General features: G+C 45.7%; 1 protein-coding gene across 3 annotated transcripts; it reads left to right on the forward strand.

Annotated features, from left to right (window-relative positions):
• Positions 1-1699: 1699 nt before the first annotated feature.
• On the forward strand, positions 1700-20824 carry TCFL5 (transcription factor like 5). 3 transcript variants are annotated; one of them, XM_081255324.1, is made up of 6 exons: positions 1700-2379; positions 3345-3531; positions 3817-3979; positions 5726-5972; positions 7900-8041; positions 19628-20824. In XM_081255324.1, the coding sequence occupies exons 1-6, from the start codon at positions 1730-1732 to the stop codon at positions 19745-19747; spliced, it is 1509 nt and encodes a 502-aa protein (XP_081111450.1). In that variant the 5' UTR covers positions 1700-1729; the 3' UTR covers positions 19748-20824. The 3 variants fall into 3 exon arrangements, with proteins under 3 accessions (XP_081111450.1, XP_081111451.1, XP_081111452.1); XM_081255325.1 differs by having other exon boundaries at positions 5729-5972; XM_081255326.1 differs by lacking the exons at positions 3345-3531; positions 3817-3979; positions 5726-5972.
• The last annotated feature ends 68 nt before the right edge of the window (positions 20825-20892 follow it).

Here is a 20892-nt window from a genome sequence, read left to right on the forward strand (position 1 = left end):
ACTGATCAGCTGCACACACGTCAGCTGGGGGCTCCTTAGAAAGGTGGCATTCCGGGTCCCACCTAGGCCTGCTGAATTAGAATCTACTTTTAAACAAGATCCTCAGGGCAAGCCTGTGCACATTACGGTCTGTGTTGATGTCATGTTTAGAATCTTCTCAAAGATTTTATCGATATCATCCTATATATCTAGTAGTTGTATAATTTTCTTTTTAAATGTAGGTATTTTGATGATCTGAAACTAATTTTTATGTTAGGTGTGAGAAAAAGTGCTCTTTTTTCCCCCCCACACCTGATACCTTTTATTGAGTAAGTGGTCCATCATTCTCCTACTGGGGACATATTAAGTCGACAAAAAGAAAAGCAAATATATATATATATATATATATTTTTTTTTCCTTAAAAAATTTTTTTTTTGGCTGTGCCACGTGGCATGTGGGATCTTCATTCCCCTACCAGGGATTGAACCTGCACCCCCTGCAGCGGATGCACGGAGTCTTAACCACTGGACCTCCAGGGAAGTGCAGGATGATCTTACATTGTTCAAAGGAAAGATACTGCAGAAGAAATGAATAGCTCAGATGTCTGAGCTCTGACAGAATGAGCGATTCAGAGCCTGATGGAAGAAAACTGTGCCTAAATCACAGGCCTTTCTTTAAACCACGTGGTTCCTATACAGAAAACAACCATTGGTTGAGATGGGGGTAAGGGTGAGAGGTGGGTACAGTAATTATTTTGAGCCCGCAAAAATAATTCTTCTAAAGACCACCTATTCTATGATACCATTTATAGGACGTACCCAGGTTGGCAAACCCACGGGGACAGAAAGAAGGTTAGTGGGTAGGGAGTGCTGCTAATGGGTATGGGATTCTTTGGGGTGATGAAAATGTTCGAAAACTGGTTGTGGTGATGGCATGTGAACACACTACCACTGAAGAGCGCACTTTAAAAGGATGAACCCACATGGCACGTGCATTCTAGCTCATCAGTGGCCAGTGTCTGTCCAGTGCATTGATTACACGAGCCCTGCCGGTTCTAGGAGGAACCGCGCACCACGTGTATTGATTTACCTGACTGAGTTTTCACCTACGTACAGCCTGCCTTGTCACACCTGTATTTGGGGCCGCTGTCTCACCTATCTACTGTTCGGGCTTACTGTAGGCCTCGTGTTCCGAGAAGGGGGGGACCGCAGGGCACCCCGTGGATACGTGGACTCGAGGTGAAGCGTTACCTGGATAGGCGCCTCTTGCATGCGCCCTGATACCCGGCCAGGCCCCGGGCGGCCCCGCGGACACTCGACCCAGGTGTCTGACCCTCGGACACTGGACTCGGGCGTTTGGCCCCTTGGACATTGGGATCCGGGCGGCCCGGCCCTGCGGACACTCGACCCGGGTGGTCTGGCCCCTCAGGCACTGGACTTGGACGGCCTGGCCCAACGCGCCGCTGCCTCGCCGCCCGAACCCCGCGCCCCCGACCTGCGCGCGCAGCTCGGGACAGGGCGCCGCGGCGGGGGCGGGGCGGTTGGTTGGTGTGGCCGGGCCGCGGGGCGGGGCCGCGGGGTGGGGCGGGGCGGGGCCGGGGAGGGGCTGCCGTTGCGGGCGGGCGGCGCAGGCGCGCTGTGGCCGGCGGTTTCCGCGCTGCCGCACGCCCGACCCGGCGGTTTCCGCGCCCCTGCACGCCCGACCTGGCCCAGCCGGCCCTCCCGCGCGACCCACGCCGTTGGCGCCGGCATGTCGGGCCCCGAGCAGCCGGAGACGCCGCAGGCGGGCGGGCCAGCGGGCCCCGAGGGCGCGGACGCGGCCGTCGGCGAGGCGGGGCTGAGTTTCACGACCACCGACCTGAGCCTTGTGGAGATGACCGAGGTCGAGTACACGCAGCTGCAGCACATCCTCTACTCGCACATGGAGGCGGCGGCGGCCGACGGCGAGCTCGAGACGCGCCTCAACTCGGCCTTCCTGGCGGCGGCGGCGCCGGGCGCGGCGTCGGGGGACTTCGCTGCGGCCGGGGGCGCGGCGGCGGGGGGCGTGCCGCCCGTGTACCCGGTGCTGTGCCCGCCCGCGCTGGCCGATGGCGGCTTCGCGGGCGCCAACCAGTGCCTGGGCCACATCGACTTCCAGGAGCTGCGCATGATGCTGCTGAGCGAGGCGGGCGCGCCCCCCGCCGCCGAGAAGACGCCGGGCGCCGACGGCCCGGGCGCCGGCGCACCCCGGCCCAAGGCGGCCGACGGCGCCGGCAAGGAGAACGTGGAGGGTGCGCCCGAGGCGCGGGCCAAGTCGGCGGTGCGCGTCCGCCTGGAGGACCGCTTCAACAGCATAGCAGCCGAGTCCTCGCCAGCCCCGCGCGGCGCGGATCCCCCCGAGCCCGGCATGGCGCTCAACAAGTGGGTGCATCCCCCAGGGAGCGGGCCCGGCTGGGTCAGGGTGTAGACCAGGATCCTCTGCAGGGAGGCACTAGCCTGGGTCCGGGTGTAGACCAGGGTCGTGTGCAAAGAAGCACCAGCCTCGGTCTGGATGTAGACCAGGGTTTTTTGCAGAGGCCAGCGGCCACACTGCAGCTTGCATCTTAACAGGGAGCAGACCTCAGTGGGTCTGGAGGCTGAGCTGAAAGTCTGTGTGCTCTGTGCAAGCAGATATTAAGTACACAGCCTGCAGCATTACCTTTGCGGTGTGCACTCTGCGTCTGCATGTGGAAGAGAGATGAGTTGAGATAAGAGCACACATGTTCCTGAGGAACAAAGGTTTTGTCCCCAAATCACCCAGCTAAATGTCAGGAGAGACCTCTGCTTCCCTTTCTGTTGACTCAGGTTGAGGCTGACCTCATCTTGCACAGATGCATCCCCTGGGAGGAAAGACGTCATGTTGTGAGGCTTTGAGTGTAAAATGCAGCTTCATCCTTCAGCCAGACTGCCAGCCCATAAGTGATCTCGCAGCAACAACTATCGGGGAGGAGTAGCCTGTCTGCTAGGGCGTCTCCTCAGCTTTCTCTCTGTCCCCACCCTGTAGTTTTCCCCATTTTGCCCATAGTCGTCAGATTTTGGAGGATGGCCCAAAAAACAGAGATTGGTGTCAGAAGTGTGATGGGAAGGGAGGTGTAACTAAAAGATGACACACAGCTACACCTTCCAATGTGAGGAAGAAAGTTTGAACTTGTCCCCTACAGCACTAGCTGATAATTGTTTTGTAGAGATTTCCATGATGGGGGGCATTCATGGTAACAGATTCGAGTTCCTATCTAGAAAATCAAGTGTTAGCCATTAGAGTGTGATAGTTAGTGATTGTGGTGTTTCAGGAAACTTAACCTGCCACATACTCTTCATGTGTTTCTGGGTTTCTTTTGTCTTGGCAGTTTGGTATCTCTTATTCGCCATCCATCCGAATTAATGAACGTTCCTCTTCATCAGCAACAAAACAAATGTACAACATTAGTGAAAAATAAAACAGCTGCTGCAACTACTGCTCTGCAATTTACATACCCGCTGTTTACTGCAAATAGTTGCTCTACTAGTGGAAATTCTAATCTTTCACAAACACAGGTAGAGAAAATGATGTGCGAAGCTTTGCTCTTTTGTATTAAATGGATAAATTGTATTTTAGTTAGGTCCCAAGGATTTTTTTTTTCTTTCCTTGAGCTCGATAACTTTTTAAAATCGAGAGTATTTATGTGGTTCGGGGATATTTAAAAATCCTTAGTGCACCTAAAGTTCTTCAAGTTCATGTGACTAGCTTTGACGTTACTTCTATTAAAGTGCATTTTATTTGTGCGTAGAGAGGAGATTGTCACCTGTTGATAACGTTCCTGTTGCTTCATTTTTTTCCAGAGTTCTAGTAACTCATGTTCTGTACTTGAAGCTACCAAGCATCAGGATATTGGATTGCCGAGAGCATTTTCTTTCTGTTATCAGCAAGAAATTGAATCCACTAAACAGACTTTGGGTAGTAGAAACAAAGCTTTGCCTGAGCAGGTTTGGATTAAATTAGGAGGTAAGCGATAAAACAGAAGCCGGCAGGTGCTTTCTCCTCCTGCCTGATGTCTTTGCCCCCCCCTCTTTTTTTTGGCCACGGGTGGGGGAGGGGAGAGAGGTGGTTTATAAACAAATGAACGGATCTCGGAAGCCTGCTTGCATCTTAGGAATCCTTCCGTGCCTCCGCCCAGTCACCTCACTTTGAACATCCTTGCGAATTTGGAACATCACGTTTATACTTGGCCTGGAAACGTTGAGTTTAGGGGCTGCTTTTTCTTAACAGTAACCTCCTTAAACAGAAAAATGATAGACTTAGGTACATCTTCGTTACCTTCAAGTTACCGACAGCGCTTGTAGGGTTTTTTTTTTTTTTTTCTCTTATTTCATACTTCATGAGTGAGGCAGGAGTCTGAAATCCGCTCAGAGCTTTAGGGGACGATCTGCAGATGGGCAAAGGATTGAGTTGGGAGCAAGAGGCCATAAGGTGATACAGAAAGTTTTAGGAAGGAAGAAACTTCTGAAGGCAAACTTTGCTTACCCCTGACGTTAACCCTCAATCCGTTTTTCCTGGAAAACATTCTTTTTCGAGTTATCCAACAATAACACGGCTTACACTCAGCTTTTCAAGAGCTGATAAAGACAGGGTAGGGATGGAGCTCTCCTCCCTTCCCCCACGCCAGTGATTAATTTTCCATTGTTCTTATGACATTGCTCGTGAAGGTATCTGTTAGCATTTGTAAGGTATAAAGATTAATATTAAAATAGTCCCTGTACTGACCACTCAGCTGAAGAACCAAAATATTACCAACACTTGTGAATTCCTCTCTATGTCTTTTGAAAAGTTATCACCATTCTGAAATGTGTGTTAAGTGATTCTTTCACTGTAGAGGGTTTGGCTTTGTACGGTACCTCGGGACTGCACATCACCACAGGTACTTATTAGACGCCTGCTGTGCTTTGATAGGAATTCCACGTATTTCTGTAGCACAGGTCAAAGCTATGCTGTGCTTACTCCTTTTGTGGGGGGATCTCACCTGTAAGGTGAGGGCAGGTTTAACCCTAAAGCATTTAGGGTTTGTCCTCTTCTGAGCAGTGCAGTTAGAACATCAGACGTCATATTAGAATAAGTGCATATCAAGAAAATCTTTTGGAGAAAATATTTCTAGGTTTGTTTCTTTTTTCCCATTCTGAATATCAGAAAAATCAAACAACTTCTTGGTTTTTTTATTCATAGGTGACAGTTAAAATGCCTGTTGATTTAAAAGGGGGACTTTTGACTGTATTGCTGTATAAGCTGTATTGATTACATAATACCTGGGGTGTTTTGTTTTGTTTTGTTTTTGCGGTACGTGGGCCTCTCACTGTTGTGGCCTCTCCTGTTGCGGAGCACAGGCTCCAGACGCGCAGGCTCAGCGGCCATGGCTCACGGGCCCAGCCGCTCTGCGGCATGTGGGATCTTCCCAGACCGGGGCACGAACCTGTGCCCCCTGCATCGGCAGGCAGACTCTCAACCACTGCGCCACCAGGGAAGCCCTCTGGGGTGTTTTAATTTAGTTTATGTTCAGTTTTATAGTTTGAAACCTGGAGCCTTGTGCCGGCTGTTTCTATGGAATTTTGGAGTGCTTCCTGTTTGGTTCTCTGTGCTCCTTACCCATTCATGTTTATATCTTGGATCGAAAATACCAAAAAATATATTCAGCATTCACGAGGGTAAGGTTAGAAGAACAAACAAATTAAAATACCACTTTTTCCTTCTTTTGCAAAGAAGAAGCGCTATGTAAACAAGCAATAAATAAGAGGAGTCGGAGTAGGATACATCAGTTGGACACAAACCTAGAACGAAGAACCCTTGGAGAGCTCCAGAATGTGGGTGAAGGCTCCACAGCAGCGCAGGGTGCTTGGCCGTCGGTGGAGTCGCCCCAGGCCGCCCTCGGGGAGCAGAGGCAGAGCGGGCCCCCGCGGGGCAGGTCCCAGCGCAGGGAGAGGCACAACCGCATGGAAAGAGATAGAAGGTAATGCGTGCTGTCGGTGGTGTACAGTTGTCCTCGACGCCAAGCTGACGACAGTCAGTGCTGGTAACAGGCACCTGTTTGTAGAAAACAAGGGTGTAGCCATTTCTGTGTTCAAGGGAGGGAAAGCTGGCAAGCGTCAATGGTCACCTTGCTTTGCTAGGTGGATGGGGGTACCCAAGACCACCCCCAGGTTTGATGATTCATTAGGAGGACTCATGGCTTTGATTTATTTTGGACAAAGAACCCAGCAAAGTCAGCAGAGGCGCATGGGGAGAGGTCTAGGGGCCCCAGACGCCAGCTCCCCAGAACACCTCTCAGTGGAGCCACTCAAGATGCCTGTCACCCCCTAGCACGGGTGACATGTTCCCGGACAGCAAAGCTCCTTAGAGACTCGGGGCCCTGGATCCTACTGGGGGCTGGTCGTGAGGGGCATTCCCTACCTGGCACGCGGCCAAATCCCAGATGCCCAGAAGGAAAGCTGGTGTTTAGCATAAGCCAGTGACCAGTGGTGGTGGGAACCCCCCCGAAATCTAAGTTCCCAGGTGCTGGCCGGGGCCACCTTCCTGGGAGGGAGTCTGCCTGCACGCTGGGTTACTCAGTTTTGCTTGGTCCTTTTAAGGATATTGAAGAAGGAGGAAGTTACAGCTAATGTAAGTTGTTTTATCCGTGGATTTTATTTGTGCTGTTCTGTGTAGAAGCAAAAGGTGGTTAATTTTTCTGTTATAGCTGGGTACGGGATGATTCCCTAACATATAGTTAATTAACTTAGTCATTTATTGAGTACTTTGTACCAGTTTCTGTTTTAGGCTAAGGAAATAGAGCACCGAGCAAGACAGATATTCATCTCTGAACCTACAGTGTTGAGCAGTGGAAATTTATTTATTTAAAGGGATATATTAAAGCTAGGCAGCTAGATCCCTTTCCTAAGGGTGTGTCCGCACATACACACCAAGTAATGGGCATCACTGAACTCACCGTGAATCATAATGGGCATTGTTTATATTTATTTAATAAACATTTCCTGAGCACCTACCATCTGAAAAAAAGCCTTATACGTACTACGTGTTGACGGTAAAAATTTTAATTCTTATTCTGCCATTTCCTAGTTTAACAACTTCCTACGCATTCTTTACCTCTCCACCTGAGTCTCTCGTCTATAAAATAGGAATATTGCCTACTGCGTAGATGGGACACAAGAATTAAGCAAGCTGAAATGTAGTGTCTGTCCCAGTACCTGCAGTTACAGAGCATCTAGTGAATTCCTGCTGTTGTTACCTTACAAAGTTGCTCTAAAGTTCTGAGCGTACAGGTGGGGAAATAGAAAAAAGGGCCGTATTATCTGAACGTAATACGTAAAAGTTAAAGATGGTCTAAGACTCCAGTTGTGATGTAAATCATCCCTAAGAAGACCGGGTTTGGGGATGTTAACAGGCTGGTAGTCTGTGGTCCTTTATGAACCGGGGCCCCTTGGAGAATCAAAGCTGTGAATCCTAGCTTCTGTGACTTCCTTGGCACCTGGAGGGCAGGTGAGTGAAAGAATGTCCTGCCCAGAAGAAACACAGACACAATTTTGCTTCCAGTTTCAGGGGGTTTGGGTCCATCCTTGGTCCAGAGACTTGGACCTGGTCCTTACTCCTGGCCCAGGAGAAGTAAACAGGAAGCTTTCCAGGGAGCGCGACTGGGCTTAGTGGGCCGCTGAGGGGGGGCTGGCCGCCGTAGAGGGGGGGCTGGCCGCCGTGGAGGGGGGGCTGGCCGCTGTGGAGGGGGGGCTGGCCGCCGTAGAGGGGAGCCCCGAGGTGAGGGCCTGCCCTTCCTACGCTCCCAGTGGCCAGGCCGCGAGCTGGTTCCTCAAGACACACAGACACCTGCTTTCTTCCTTTGTTCTCCTTCAGCTTCTCTATGTGATTCCTTTGGCTTTTGACTGTAGGCGCAGAATCCGCATTTGCTGTGATGAGTTGAATCTTTTAGTCCCGTTCTGCAACGCCGAGACCGATAAGGCCACGACTCTGCAGTGGACCACAGCGTTCCTGAAATATATTCAGGAAACACATGGAGATTCTCTTAAAAAGGTTAGTATCTAGGCCAGGAGATTTTCACAGTCCTGTAAATGTATCAGTGTTGTTATGTATCCTTTTTCCTCTAAGATGTCCCAAACTGTCCTTTGTTTCCTGGAACCAAATGTCAGATGCTGAGTCCAGTGTGAATAATGCCCAGCGCATCACTTATCCAGGTACTAACCACAGCCTGGTTTTGTGGTCAGCTAGCAGTTAGGCACCTGCTCTGTGCAGTGGGTTGTTTGGGGGCTTAAAGGGGTTTCAGAGACCTGCCTGTAGGATATGATTTTTTTCCCCCCTCAGAAGATATTGTGAAAGGGAGAAAGCCCAAATAGGAAAAAAAAGAGGCAATTAAATGTCAAATAAATAATCTGGATTTCAAACGTGTTCAGAAGGCAGAGAAGAGAAACACTGCGGCCTGGGGGATCGGGGAGGACTCGGGGGCTCAAGCATCTCAGTTCCTTAGGACAGCCAGCTCGACCTTAACCCTGTCTGTCTGGGCCGAGGAGCCGTTGATTCCCTGCAAGCCAGCTGGGCTCCCGGTGGGAGCGGATGCTGGGTGTGAGTGAGGGTCCCACCTGCCCCCTCCTTGGGAGTTCAGATGAGAGAACATTCCCTGCATTGGCTTCTGTGCTCTGCCTTGGGGGGACCTTGGGTCCAGGTGCCGGCCTCAGCACTCTGGGGATCGGGGTGCGTGGGATGAGGCCTTAGTGAGGAGCGTCCGGGTTTTGCTGCTGGTCCCGGCTGTCGTGTAGTCGCTGCCGTTGACGGCAGCACGAATCTGTTTAGAGAACCGAGCTGAGGTTGGCGCTGTAAACGTGGAACCTTTTGCAAAAGAGCCTTCCGTATCTAGATCCTGGGGGAGCAGCCGGCCGAGCGCCCCAGGCCGCCTGGAGTGAGGCCCTTTGGGCTCAGTGCTAAGAGTTTGTCTTCTCTGCTTCCCTTTTCTGTGCCCACGTGCATTTCCATCTTGTGTGTTTTGTAATTTCAGTCAAGTTCCTTATTTTCCTTGTATATTTAGTTGCCTTTGAAAGCGATCCCTGTGTCCAGTTTGTGCTGATGGATCATTTATGGTTATTTATAGTGTGGTTACTCTTTTTTTTGTTAGTTTCTGCTTTATAACAAAGTGAATCAGTCATACATATACATCTGTTCCCACATCCCTTCCCTCATGCATCTCCCTCCCTCCCACCCTCCCCATGTGGTTACTCTTTAACATTATTTTTTAGCGATAGACTTGGTTTATTGTCATAAAATAAAGCTTTTATATTTAAAAAAATGATTTAATGGTTGGCTGTGTGTACCTAATAGTGGTAAATTATTATTTATATGATTCATTCAAATATGATGAAGGTGTTTACAACAATTAAAAAACTTAACTGTTACTATCTATACTCAAAGATTAAATAGGTTAAAAACTTCCGGACATGAATTTTTATGTGTATTAGGCTTCCTGAATATTTCTGAAATTTAGTTACATTGAATTTGTAGATTGTTTCTGGGTCGGATTACAAGACCCATCAAGAAACAGGCTGAAGTGACGTCAGTAGCAATTTGGGGGGGAATTAGAATGTAGGTAGCTTAAACCCTTGTGTCCTTTCTGTTTCCTTAGTGACTTTCCCCCTCTTACTTGCATGAACATTTTGAAAGATATGATACACAAAAGTCTTCAGTGATTTTCCTAAATTATTTCAGTACACATCTCATCCCACAGGTCTGTTCCGACTCTAACCAGGCTTCTGTCCCAGACACTGGGGGCACCTTGAATAAGACAGAGACCCCGTGGGCTGGAGGGAAGCGGCTAACAGGTCGAGGGTGAATGGACCACTTCCATCCCGGTGTGGGGTCTGGTTGACATGCTGCAAAGATGGCTCTCCCTGCTGCGCAGCAGGGAGACTGGACTCCAGGAGGAGAGGTTGGGGGTGGGCAGGAGTGGAGACATCAGACCTGGTCAGAGGCCGCAGCCGCTCTGCTGAGACTGGCCAGGGCCCGCAGTGCTGGATGTAGGGCTGCTGGGCAGAGGAATTGGGGACCACGGTGGGGCATCTGGCTGGAGCAGCTGGGCGGGTGGTGCTGTTTCCTGAGATGGGAAGACGTGTGGAGCAGCAGGATGGGGTGGGGCGGAATCCACGTTCTGTGTCCGACGGGCTAGGTTTTCAGTGCCCAGGAGGTGTCAGGTGGAGAAGTTGAGAAGGTAAACGAGTCTGCAAGCAGGTGGTTCCCTTTGTTTTGTTTTTCTAATGAGCATAGAGTTCACTGAACACCTGCCCTCCCCACACCTCGTCTGAGCCGTCAACATTTACCATGTTTAACACACACGTGCACGCGCACAGCACAATTTCAAAGACAATGACAGATGTCATGACCCTTCACCTCTAAATATTTACGCCTGAGTCTCCCACGTAACGCCAGTGCCGTTTTCACGCCTCATAAGGTCGATAGTCATTCTCTTATACCATCTACTACCCAGTCCATATTCCCATGTCCCCCAGATGTTCTAAAGGAGACTTTTATGGCTGCGTTTTTTTCCAAACCAGCACCCAGCCATGCTTCTGTGTTGCATTCAGTGACGTTTTTCTGTCTCTAAGCTATAGCAGTCCTCCCTACCCCACAGTTTCTATTACAGCACTGAGATTTTGAAGAGATCGGGCCAGACAGGTGCCTGTAGAACCCTGGATTTAGATGATTCGTTGTATTTATTTATGGTAATTAAAATTTTTTATATAATTTTAAACTTGCAGGAAAATTCCAAGATGAGTGCTCAGAGCTCCTTGTGTGCCCACCCAGGTTTACCCAGAACCCCCAGTTGTTCACATTTTGCCCCATTTGTTCTGTCTCTCGCAGCCTAAACCATTTGACGGTAAACTGTGGGCACCATGCCCCTTGATACCCAGACACTTCAGTCTGTGATAAAGACAGTTAAAGAATATTACATTATCTTACATAACCAGAATGCAATGGCCAAAATCAGGACACTTAACATTGGTGTAATACTCTTATCTAATTCAGATTTTGCCTCTTGTCCCAATAACATCCTCTACACCATTTTCCCCCGTCCAGCCCCACTCCAGGATCACTGGTGACACAGTTGTTGTGAGGTGACATTTTGGGGCCATGACCTTGAACCCTAGCCAGGCTCCGGGGCTGTGGGGCAGTCTGTCACTCTGTGCTCCCCTCTCCTCTGTCCTGTCGCCATCACAGTCATTGGGCAGGAAGGTGGCACTGCCCCCCTGCTTTGTCTTCCCTCCTCCACCTGAAGTTGGGCTGGGGGCCGCCCTGCACCCACTTGTCCTTGCGCAGCAGCCCCAGTTATCAGGTGCAGCTGTACTGTTACTTCTCCCTTTCCTGTGCAGTAGGAACTCTGTCCTCTTTATTTTAAATTTATTTTATCGAAGTCTAGTTGATTTACAATGTTGTGTTAATTTCTGCTGTAGAGCCAAGTGACTCAGTTGTACATATATATATATAGACACACGTATATATATATACATACATTCTTTTTCATATTCTTTTCCGTTATGGTTTATCACAGGATACTGAATATAGTTCCCTGTGCTATACAGGGAACTGTAACCCTATATAGGGTTAGGACCTTGCTTATCCATCCTATATATAATAGTTTGCATCTGCTAACCCCAAGCTCCCACTCCATCAATCCCCCACCCCCACCCCCTTGGCAACCACCAGTCTGTTCTCTATGTCTGTGAGTCTGTTTCTGTTTTGTAGATAAGAGTGTTCTTTGTAAGAACAGCATTTTATCTATTTCTCACATTTATTTATCGCATTCTGATCAGTGAAGATGGCAGTTTTTAGAAACTTGTTGAGACTTCCATTGTGACCTCTTATGTGGTCAATTTTTTAAAATTCTGTGTTTATTTGGAAAGGACGTGCATTCTCTGTTTGGCGAATTCTGTTTGTTTATTAGGTTGAGGTTACGAATTGTGGCTCAGGCCTTTCCTGTCCTCTCTTGTCTGTCAGAGCTGTTGTTCTCAGAGCCCCCGTGGCATCTCCCACCGTGACTGGCCTTGTCCCATCTCTGTGGGGCTCTCAGCGTGGCTGAGTGTCGGGGGCACACCCTCCCACCTGGGCCCCGAGGTTTGTCACCCCTCTTGGTTTCATTAACCCTTTTCCTTTAATTCTCTCATCTCTCTGTACAGATGACACCAGTTTTCCTCCTCTTGCTAACTTCCTGGTATAATTTCTTGACATGTAATTGGAACAATCTTTCTTTTTCCTACTAAAAATAGTTTTTATCATTGACCTTCTCCTATTTACAAATTTAATGTGAATATCCGACTTTGACCAGATGTCATCTCAAGGTGTCTGATGAGTTGTAAAAATCCCTTAAAACTCAGCTATTTCACTTAAGTTTCATTGAAATAGACGCTAATTGAGAGAGCAGAGTAACAGTTAGTAGCTTACCTTTGACGCAGTCAAGGGCGGGAGGTGTCCACTTGTCTCCCTCTTTCACGGTCACCCCAAGTTCCCATGAACTGAGTCCCAGGGACCTCGTGAGAGTCTAGATTGAGCTACACCTTAACCCCACTGCTGGCAGAACTACTCAAAATAAAGACGGGTGCCCAGGGCTATCCTCCTCATTTTATGACGATTGTTTAGAAAAATCTCTTGAAGTACTTTCTTACATCTGAGAGATGATTATTTTCTTCCTTCTGATTTCTATTTAGGTATTCTCAAAGGTAAATTCTACCTTCTCAAATATAGGCAAATATTTTATAGTTGGGCTTTGGGTGTCAGAATATAGAAACCAATATATCAAACCATGGTTCATCTTACATTGCATTAAGACCCGTTGAAAATCTTTTAAATTTTGGGAAGGAAATTAGAATGTATTTATGTGCAAGTATAGCTTCTGAGCATAGACAGTTGTTGCAAATGGCAGATGGCCTTGGTTGGGATGCCACTTAGCGTGTGGACAGGTGGAGTGCTCCAGCCGTTCCAGATGACTCAAAAGTCAGAGCAGTGGCAGCAGAGAGAGCGCTTATACTTCCCTTCCTGGACACAAATTAAATATAAACCTATTATAGTCCAGCAACAAAGAGGCAGCACAATTCAAACATGGGCAAAGGACTTGAATAGACATTTCTCCACAGAAGATAAGCACATGGCCAATGAGCACATGAAAAGATGCTCAACATCACTAATGATCAGGGAAACGCAAATCAAAAGCACTTTACTGGCTGTGAGATAGCAGTTCACACCCATTCGCTGTGGCTCTTACACAAGAAACTAACAAGTGTTGGGGAGGATGGGGAGAAATTGCAGCCCTCGGGATTGCTGGTGGGAATGTAAAATGGTGCAGCTGGTGGTTCCTCAAAAAGTTAAACATAGAATTACCATATGACCCAAAAGAATAGGAATTACCCAGAAGAATAGAAAGCAGGGACTTAAACAGATATTTGTATACCAGCGTTCGTAGCCGCATTATTCACAGTCACCAAAAGGTGGAAACAATCCAAGTGGTGGAAACAATCCAATCAACAGATGAATGGATAAGCAGAATGTCTGTACAGCCAATGGATTACTATTCAGCCATGAAAAGGAATGAAGTTCTGACACGTGCCTCACAATATGGATGGACCTCCAGAACAGGATGCTGACCGGGAAAAGGCAGACACCAAAAGACAAATGCTGTATGATTCCACTTACATGAAGTACCTAGAGTCATCAGATTCATAAGGTCAAAAAAGTAGAATGGGGCTTCCCTGGTGGCGCAGTGGTTGAGAGTCCGCCTGCCGATGCAGGGGACACGGGTTCGTGCCCCGGACCGGGAAGATCCCACATGCCGCAGAGCGGCTGGGCCCGTGAGCCATGGCAGCTGAGCCTGCGCGTCTGGAGCCTGTGCTCCACAACGGGAGAGGCCACAACAGTGAGAGGCCCACGTACCGCAAAAAAAAAAAAAAAAAAGTAGAATGACGGGTGCCAGAGACTGGGGGAGGTGGATGGATGGAGGGTACATGTTTAACAGGGACAGAGTTTCAGTTTGGGGAAATGAGAAAGTGCTGCAAATAGATAACGGTGATGTTTACACAACATTGTGAATGTACTTAAGCCACTGAATTGCACACTTACAAATGGTAAAAAATGGCAAATTTTATGTTATATATATTTTACCACAATAAAAACATAAACTTAGACTTAATTGTGTAAGAATGCTATGCTTTAAAAAAAAAACTTACAGAAATGTATACATGCACAAAAACAGAGAGACTAGAATAATGAACTCCCGTGTCCAATAACTCAGCTTCAGGCATAACTTTGTTTCACCTATACATCCCCATCCTCCCACCATCACTGAATTATTTTAAAGCATTTCCAGATGTCATATCATTTTCATTCACAAATGTACCTCTAAAAAGAAAAGGGCTGTTTAAAAGCACAACCACGTTGTCATCATCTTCCTTAATCTCCATCCCTGTCCAGATTTCTCTGATTGGCTCACAACTGTCTTTTTACTGTTGACTTACTTAAATCAGTATCCAAACACTGCATTTGGTTCATAGCTCTTAAATACCTTTTAATCTGTTATGGCTCCCCTTTCCTATTTTCCTTGCTGTTTGTTTATTGATGAGGCTGAATGTTACTGAACCAAATTTGGGTCCACTTGCCTGTGCGCAGTAAAGCCAATTTGCTGACACCAGTTGCGGTGAAAAAAAGTTCAGCGTTTATTGCAGGTGCCAAACAAGGAGTCTGGGCAGCTAATGCTCAAAAGATCTGAACTTTCTTGTTTGGCACCCACAATAAAAGCTGCACTTTCTTTCACTGCAACCCAGTGTCAGTAGATTGGCCTTACTGTGCGCGGGTGAGTGGACCCAAATTCAGTTCAGTAACAATTTTTGGTGACCCAAATGGGGTTTCCAGCCCATCTGGGGTGCCAAAAATTGTTACCAAGCTGAACTTGGGTCCGCTTGCCCACGCACAGTATTACATGTCATGATTAGTTATACTCTGGGACAACTTCAGCAGAGAATTTTTTTCCATATAATGTTTTCTGTGTAATTTAATATACTACATAATCTTCATTAGTTTAATATTTCTCTCTGAGATGCCTCAGGAGCCCTTTGGAAAACTCAAAGTCAGCTAGAGAAGGAAACTTAAAACCTGTTGTCAAAAGCAGCTCAATATTCCAGGAAAATTTTGCTCTCTTAACAGAGAGAGAAAACCACTTCCAGTCTTGCACCAGCTTGCTTTTAATAGCAAAGTTCATTTAGTTAATTAAATTCACTCTAATATGAGTCAATCTTGACCCCATGCAAAACTCTTTCCTTAAGGTTCCTTTTCTACAAACCTTTCATCACTTTCTGTATCTGTATTAGTTTGTCCATTATTTTTTCCCTATCCAGGAACAACCAGCTCTGGGACAAAATTATTCTCCCTTTTTTCCCTTAACAAAGATATTTCCGTTCTTTATACCTTCTCTCACTGACAATGTATATCCTACTTTCTTTACACACTGAAATGGTTCCCTTATTACTTTTAGTAGTTTAATTACACATGTATTACAATTTTTAACCCTTAGAAACTTTAATCTCCACTGAAAACCAAGAAGCAAGTAATTGGACTTTTCTTTATATCAGCAATGTTTTGATTGGCAAACTGATGAACACACCTCTAAAAGCATACGTTTTCCTATAGCACAGCTTTTCTCTTTAATGTGTTGCAAGACGTGTGTCTAATAAACCCAAACATCTTTAGTTGTTTTTCTCTCTCATAAGAAGACAGGCGGTGAACTTAGACTTGTCTAGTGATCGGTGTTAATGCTCAGGAGGTCTGAGCTCCTTGTTTGGCACCTGCAGTAAACGCTGCACTTTCCTTCACCACAGCCTGGTGTCAGTAGATTGTCTTTACTGTGTGTGGGCGAGTGGACCCGATTTGGTTTAGTGACAGTTTTGGTGACTGAGATGGATCCTGTTCAGCAGCTGCCTGAGCACCTTTGTCTCAGGGGCAGCCCCAAGACCTTGCCACCAACCAGCCATCCTTGGCCCACAGCACTTTTGATTTTTGTGGTAAAAGAAACAAGGCACTCGCATTGGCAGGTTGAGATGTCTTTGGTAAGTAATGGAACTCACGTGTGGTGACACCAGAGTATTCTTCCCTATCACATTGACTTCTATAGCAGAATATTGCTTGGGATTTTCCCTTTTGGACTAAGGCTTGGTCATTTGGCTTTTTTTTTTTAAATAAGTTTATTTATTTTTGGCTGCATTGGGTCTTCATTGCTGCATGTGGCTTTCTCTAATTGTGGCGAGCGGGGGCTGCTCTTTGTTGTGGTGCGCGAGCTTCTCATTGCAGTGCCTTCTCGTTGCGGAGCTCGGGCTCTAGGCACGTGGGCTTCAGTAGTTGTGGCATGCGGGCTCAGTAGTTGTGGCTCGAGGGCTCGAGAGCGCAGGCTCAGTAGTTGTGGCACATGGGCTTAGCTGCTCCGCAGCCTGTGGGATCTTCCCAGACCAGGGCTCGAACCCGTGTCCCTTGTATCGGCAGGCGGATTCTTAACCATTGCACCACCAGGGAAGCCTGGTGATTTGGCTTTGTCTCTGATGGGGCATTGGTTGGGAATATCCCTTTTTGGGACTGGGGAACTCTGACCCTGAGAGACTGTTTTCCATTGCGTTGGTTTGTTGGTTTGCTTGATATTTGACAACAGTGGCCATGGATAATTAAGAAATGAGTGATCAGAGCTCTGTTCCGTCTTGTAGTCTAGGGTGTATTTTACCAAACTGGTAAATGTTCAGCTGTGCTCCTATAAAAAGAAAAATGTTTTTTCTAACACCACATGGCCACAACTTTCTTCAGACTCTGGAGAAAATTGGTTAAGATGAAACTCTTTTGAAATTCCAAACCTGGTTCTTTTTTGCATATGCAGTTGGAGAAAGCTGGCTTAAATATTTTCTCAGAATTCTGACCCTCAGAGAACAAAAATATTACTAGGAGAAAGCTTGAAGCCATAACTCTTATCATGTCCTTGAAATACAAACACAACCCACACTGCCTGAGACTTCAGCCTGGGTTAATAAGTAGAACTTCAAATCAAAAGGCAAAAAGGGGAAAGAGCCTTTTTAAACTCAAGTAGGTAAATTTAACTTGTTCCAACTGTTACAAAGTTTTACATTTGCTGGGTGAGTTGCCATGACAGGTGAGGTCATGATTTCCTATCTTTTCATTTGCATTTTGTTTGATATTAAAACAGGAACCCTCATTTGGGAACTTGAGGGAATTGTTGGACTTCACTCTTTGTTTTTGTCCCGCAGGAATTAGATTTTGTTCTTCGTGTGTGTGTGTGTGTGTGTGTGCGTGCATGTGTGTGTGTGTGTGCATTTGTCTTGTGTGTAAGTGTGCTGGTATGGCAAACTCAAGCTTATTTCCTGAATGCAGCCCCTTGGGGTGCATTCTCCAGAACTGGACCACTTTCAGTCACAAACAGATAAAACATAAAAAAAATGATTTTCCTTTGTAACATGGCCTGGCCATAATACTCCATAGATTCAGGAAAAAAGTGGCCTGTTAATGGATCCTTAAATTATGCTACTATTATGCAGTTAGGGCTGTTTTACAATAGAGAGGGAAAATGGGATAAAATTTATAAACTAATAAGTTTTGTATTGAAATATAAGCTGTGAGATCTCTGGATGGATGGATGGATGGTGTCTTTATATAATATTGTCATAAGTAATAAAATAGAGACAAATGGGATAAAAGCTTTCAGGTGGACTCTTTAGGAATAATCGTGTATTAGTTTTTCCAGATTTTTGGTAACTTGAAACTTTAGTTTTGCTAAATTAAGTTATATGATGGAAATTCATTAAAGGTCTAAGTCATTTTTCATTAAGATAAAATACTGGAACATTGATTGGTAGAGAAGTCTAAGTTTACCTTCTCTTGTCTTCTTATGAGAGAGAAAATAAACTAAAGATGTTTGGGCTTATTAGATACATGTCTTGTACCACATTAAAGAGAAAAAATGTACTGTAGGAAAATGTATGCTTCTAGAGGTTATAGAATGTGTTCATAAGTTTGCCAATCAAAACATGCTGATATAAAGAACAGTTCAATTACTTTATTCTTGGTTTTCAATAGAGATTAAAGTTTTTAAGGATTAAAAATTATAATACATATGTACTTAAGTTACTAAAAGTAATAAGGGAAGAATTTCAGTGTGTAAAGGAAGTGGGATAGGTGTTTCCCCAGCGGTCCAGTGGTTAAGACTCCGTACTTCCACTGCAGGGGGCAAGGGTTTGATCCCTGGTCAGGGAACTAAGATCCCGCATGGCGTGTGGTGTAGCCAAAAAAGAATGGAAATATCTTTGTTAAGGGAAAAAAGGGAGAATAATTTTGTCCCAGAGCTGGTTGTTTCTGGATAGGGAAAAAATAAGGGACAAACTAATATGGATACAGAAAGTGATGGGAGGTTTGTGGAAAAGGAAGCTTAAGGAAAGAGTTTTGCATGGGGTCAAGATGGGCTCATATTAGATTGAATTTAATTAACTAAATGAACTTTGCTATTAAAAGTAAGCTGGTGCAAGACTGGATGTGGTTTTCTGTCTCTGTTAAGAAAGCAAAGTTTTCCTGGAATATTGAGCTGCTTTTGACAACAGGTTTTAAGTTTCCTTCTCTAGCTGACTTTGAGTTTTCCAAAGGGCTCCTGAGGCATCTCAGAGAGAAATATTAAACTAATGAAGATTATGTAGTATATTAAATTACACAGAAAACATTATATGGAAAAAAATTCTCTGCTGAAGTTGTCCCAGAGTATAACTAATCATGACATGTAATGCTGCCCGTGGGCAAGCGGACCCAAGCTGGGTTCAGTAACATGAATACTGCGTCCTGCAGGACATCCCACCTTCTGCATCTTGCAGACCCGTGTCTTTTGTTTCCTGGAGGCCGATGAGCTTCGGGTTGTCTGCTTGCACCTGCCTTCTCTTTTTGTGAGCTTGAGACTGACTCAGCCATTAAAATTGAGGCCTTTTACAAAGTGTTTAGAGGCATAGTGTCATGAACTTGACCCGCGGCCAGCAGGGTGCTGGCGAGTTAGCTCTTGGTCTGGCCCCGTTGCCACGCCTAGCACTGAGCACTCAGTGGGGTGGGGGCGGGGGACAGCAAATGCCCATGGCGGGAGGGGTGTGTCATGGTACAGAGTGTCTGTGTGGGGTGGTGGAAAGTTCTGGAAATGGATGGTGGTGATGGTTGCACAGGAGTGTGAACATACTTAATGCCACTGAATTGCAAACTTACAAATGGTTAAAATGGTAAAGTTTATGTCTGTGTTACCACAATGAAAATAACAAAAAAATATGGCTGCTTTTTAAAAAAAATATCAGAAGGGTTTACAGTATGGTCAGGCATTTTGAAAATCTATTGGAAAACTATATAAAAATACATGTAAAGGTAACTATTTGAGACAAATGTTTGAATCCCCATTTTTATCATCTGTACCCCCTTACAGGATGTGACACGTTTGTGAGTGACACCTTAACTATATATTTTGAAGTAGTTTAGCTCTTAATTTCAACCATTTGTGTTTTTGAAGATAGCAGTTTTCAAGTCTGTGCATATTGTACGTTAATGGTCATTTCTCAACTTTAGGAATTTGAGAGTGTATTTTGCGGAAAAACTGGCAGAAGGCTAAAGTTGACCAGACCAGACTCCTTGGTGACGTGTCCCACACAGGAGAGTCAGAGTAGCCCAGCTATGGAGATCAAGTGACTGGATGTGAACACTGATGCCTGGGAAGTAATCGGCTGTTCCTTCATGACCCATAAACATATCCTAGGACCCTGGATAGTCTAACTCTAAAGGGACATGATTCAGCTGATGGGACTCCAGTGGGGACTTTGAAAGCACGTTTTGTAAAAATATTTATCTAAAACAAAATGCTTACTGATTAATGTCCTCTTAGACCATTTGGGGATGAAGACATCTTGACAATTAGTAAGTAATTTTTCAATTATCTGTCTGATTCCATCATGTTTTCTTAACATGATAACTTGAAAAATTAACATCCTTTGTAATTTCTTTAGTCTTAGAAGGTACATTGCTTTTTACTTATTTTATTTACATTTTAAATATGCCCCCTTAGCAACTAGAACAGGTTAAATTGTTCTTAGCTATAAGTAGTTTGGACATTTTATTTCATTTGCTTATCGCTTCCCCTTGTAAAGATTTCTAGCTGCATAGAACTGTAGTGCAAAATGCAGTCCTATTTTAAACCTTTTTCCTAGAAAATTTCCAGACATCTCCTTTAAAGGTACTTTTGTCCATAAGTGAAATATTGTCACGGTCGATTGCTTCAATGCCCTCATTTTCATATTGAGAGTCATTACTTTCTGTGTAATAAACCATAGTGTTTGGAACTGAGTTTTTCACATGAGTGGCTGTATTTATTACAATAGATAACACCAACAGCCTTCAGGGCAGTACAGTCACCTTCAATAAATACTGTCGATGGGAGACAGTTACACGTTTGTACACAAAGGAGGCAGGTAAATCAGACGAGGCCTTTGTATGGAAGGGATACTGTGTATTAAATTCTTTATTTTGTTTGTAATACTGTGGCCAGTCATTAATCTGAAGATTTCATGTATCATTTTATTGAAATGATATCTTAGCCTTTACACAAATGCCATGTAAACAAGTTGCTGAATATTCTTTTCTCTCGTGAAATGGTACAGAACTTTCTGTATGGACACCCTAGACCCCTCTGAAATGTTGGGTTGACGATTTTATTACATAGGCCTGTGTCTGAGGTATGATGTTACAGCCGAATGGACCACTGTAAATACACGTAGAGACAGAACACTTTGACAGCAGCTCGATGAAGGATGCTCTCGGGGACCAAGTGTCCAGCCGCC

Source organism: Mesoplodon bidens, assembly GCF_964165515.1.
Source record: "Mesoplodon bidens genome assembly, chromosome: 15".
Lineage (NCBI taxonomy): Eukaryota > Metazoa > Chordata > Mammalia > Artiodactyla > Ziphiidae > Mesoplodon > Mesoplodon bidens.

Bases quoted from the DNA above. Each gene is read 5' to 3' on its own strand.
- TCFL5 (XM_081255324.1), top strand. From the start codon at position 1,730: ATGTCGGGCCCCGAGCAGCCGGAGACGCCGCAGGCGGGCGGGCCAGCG. The intron at 3,532-3,816 runs GTAGAGAAAATG...ATTTTTTTCCAG, and splicing joins CTAATCTTTCACAAACACAG to AGTTCTAGTAACTCATGTTC. The intron at 5,973-7,899 runs GTAATGCGTGCT...TTTTGACTGTAG, and splicing joins CGCATGGAAAGAGATAGAAG to GCGCAGAATCCGCATTTGCT.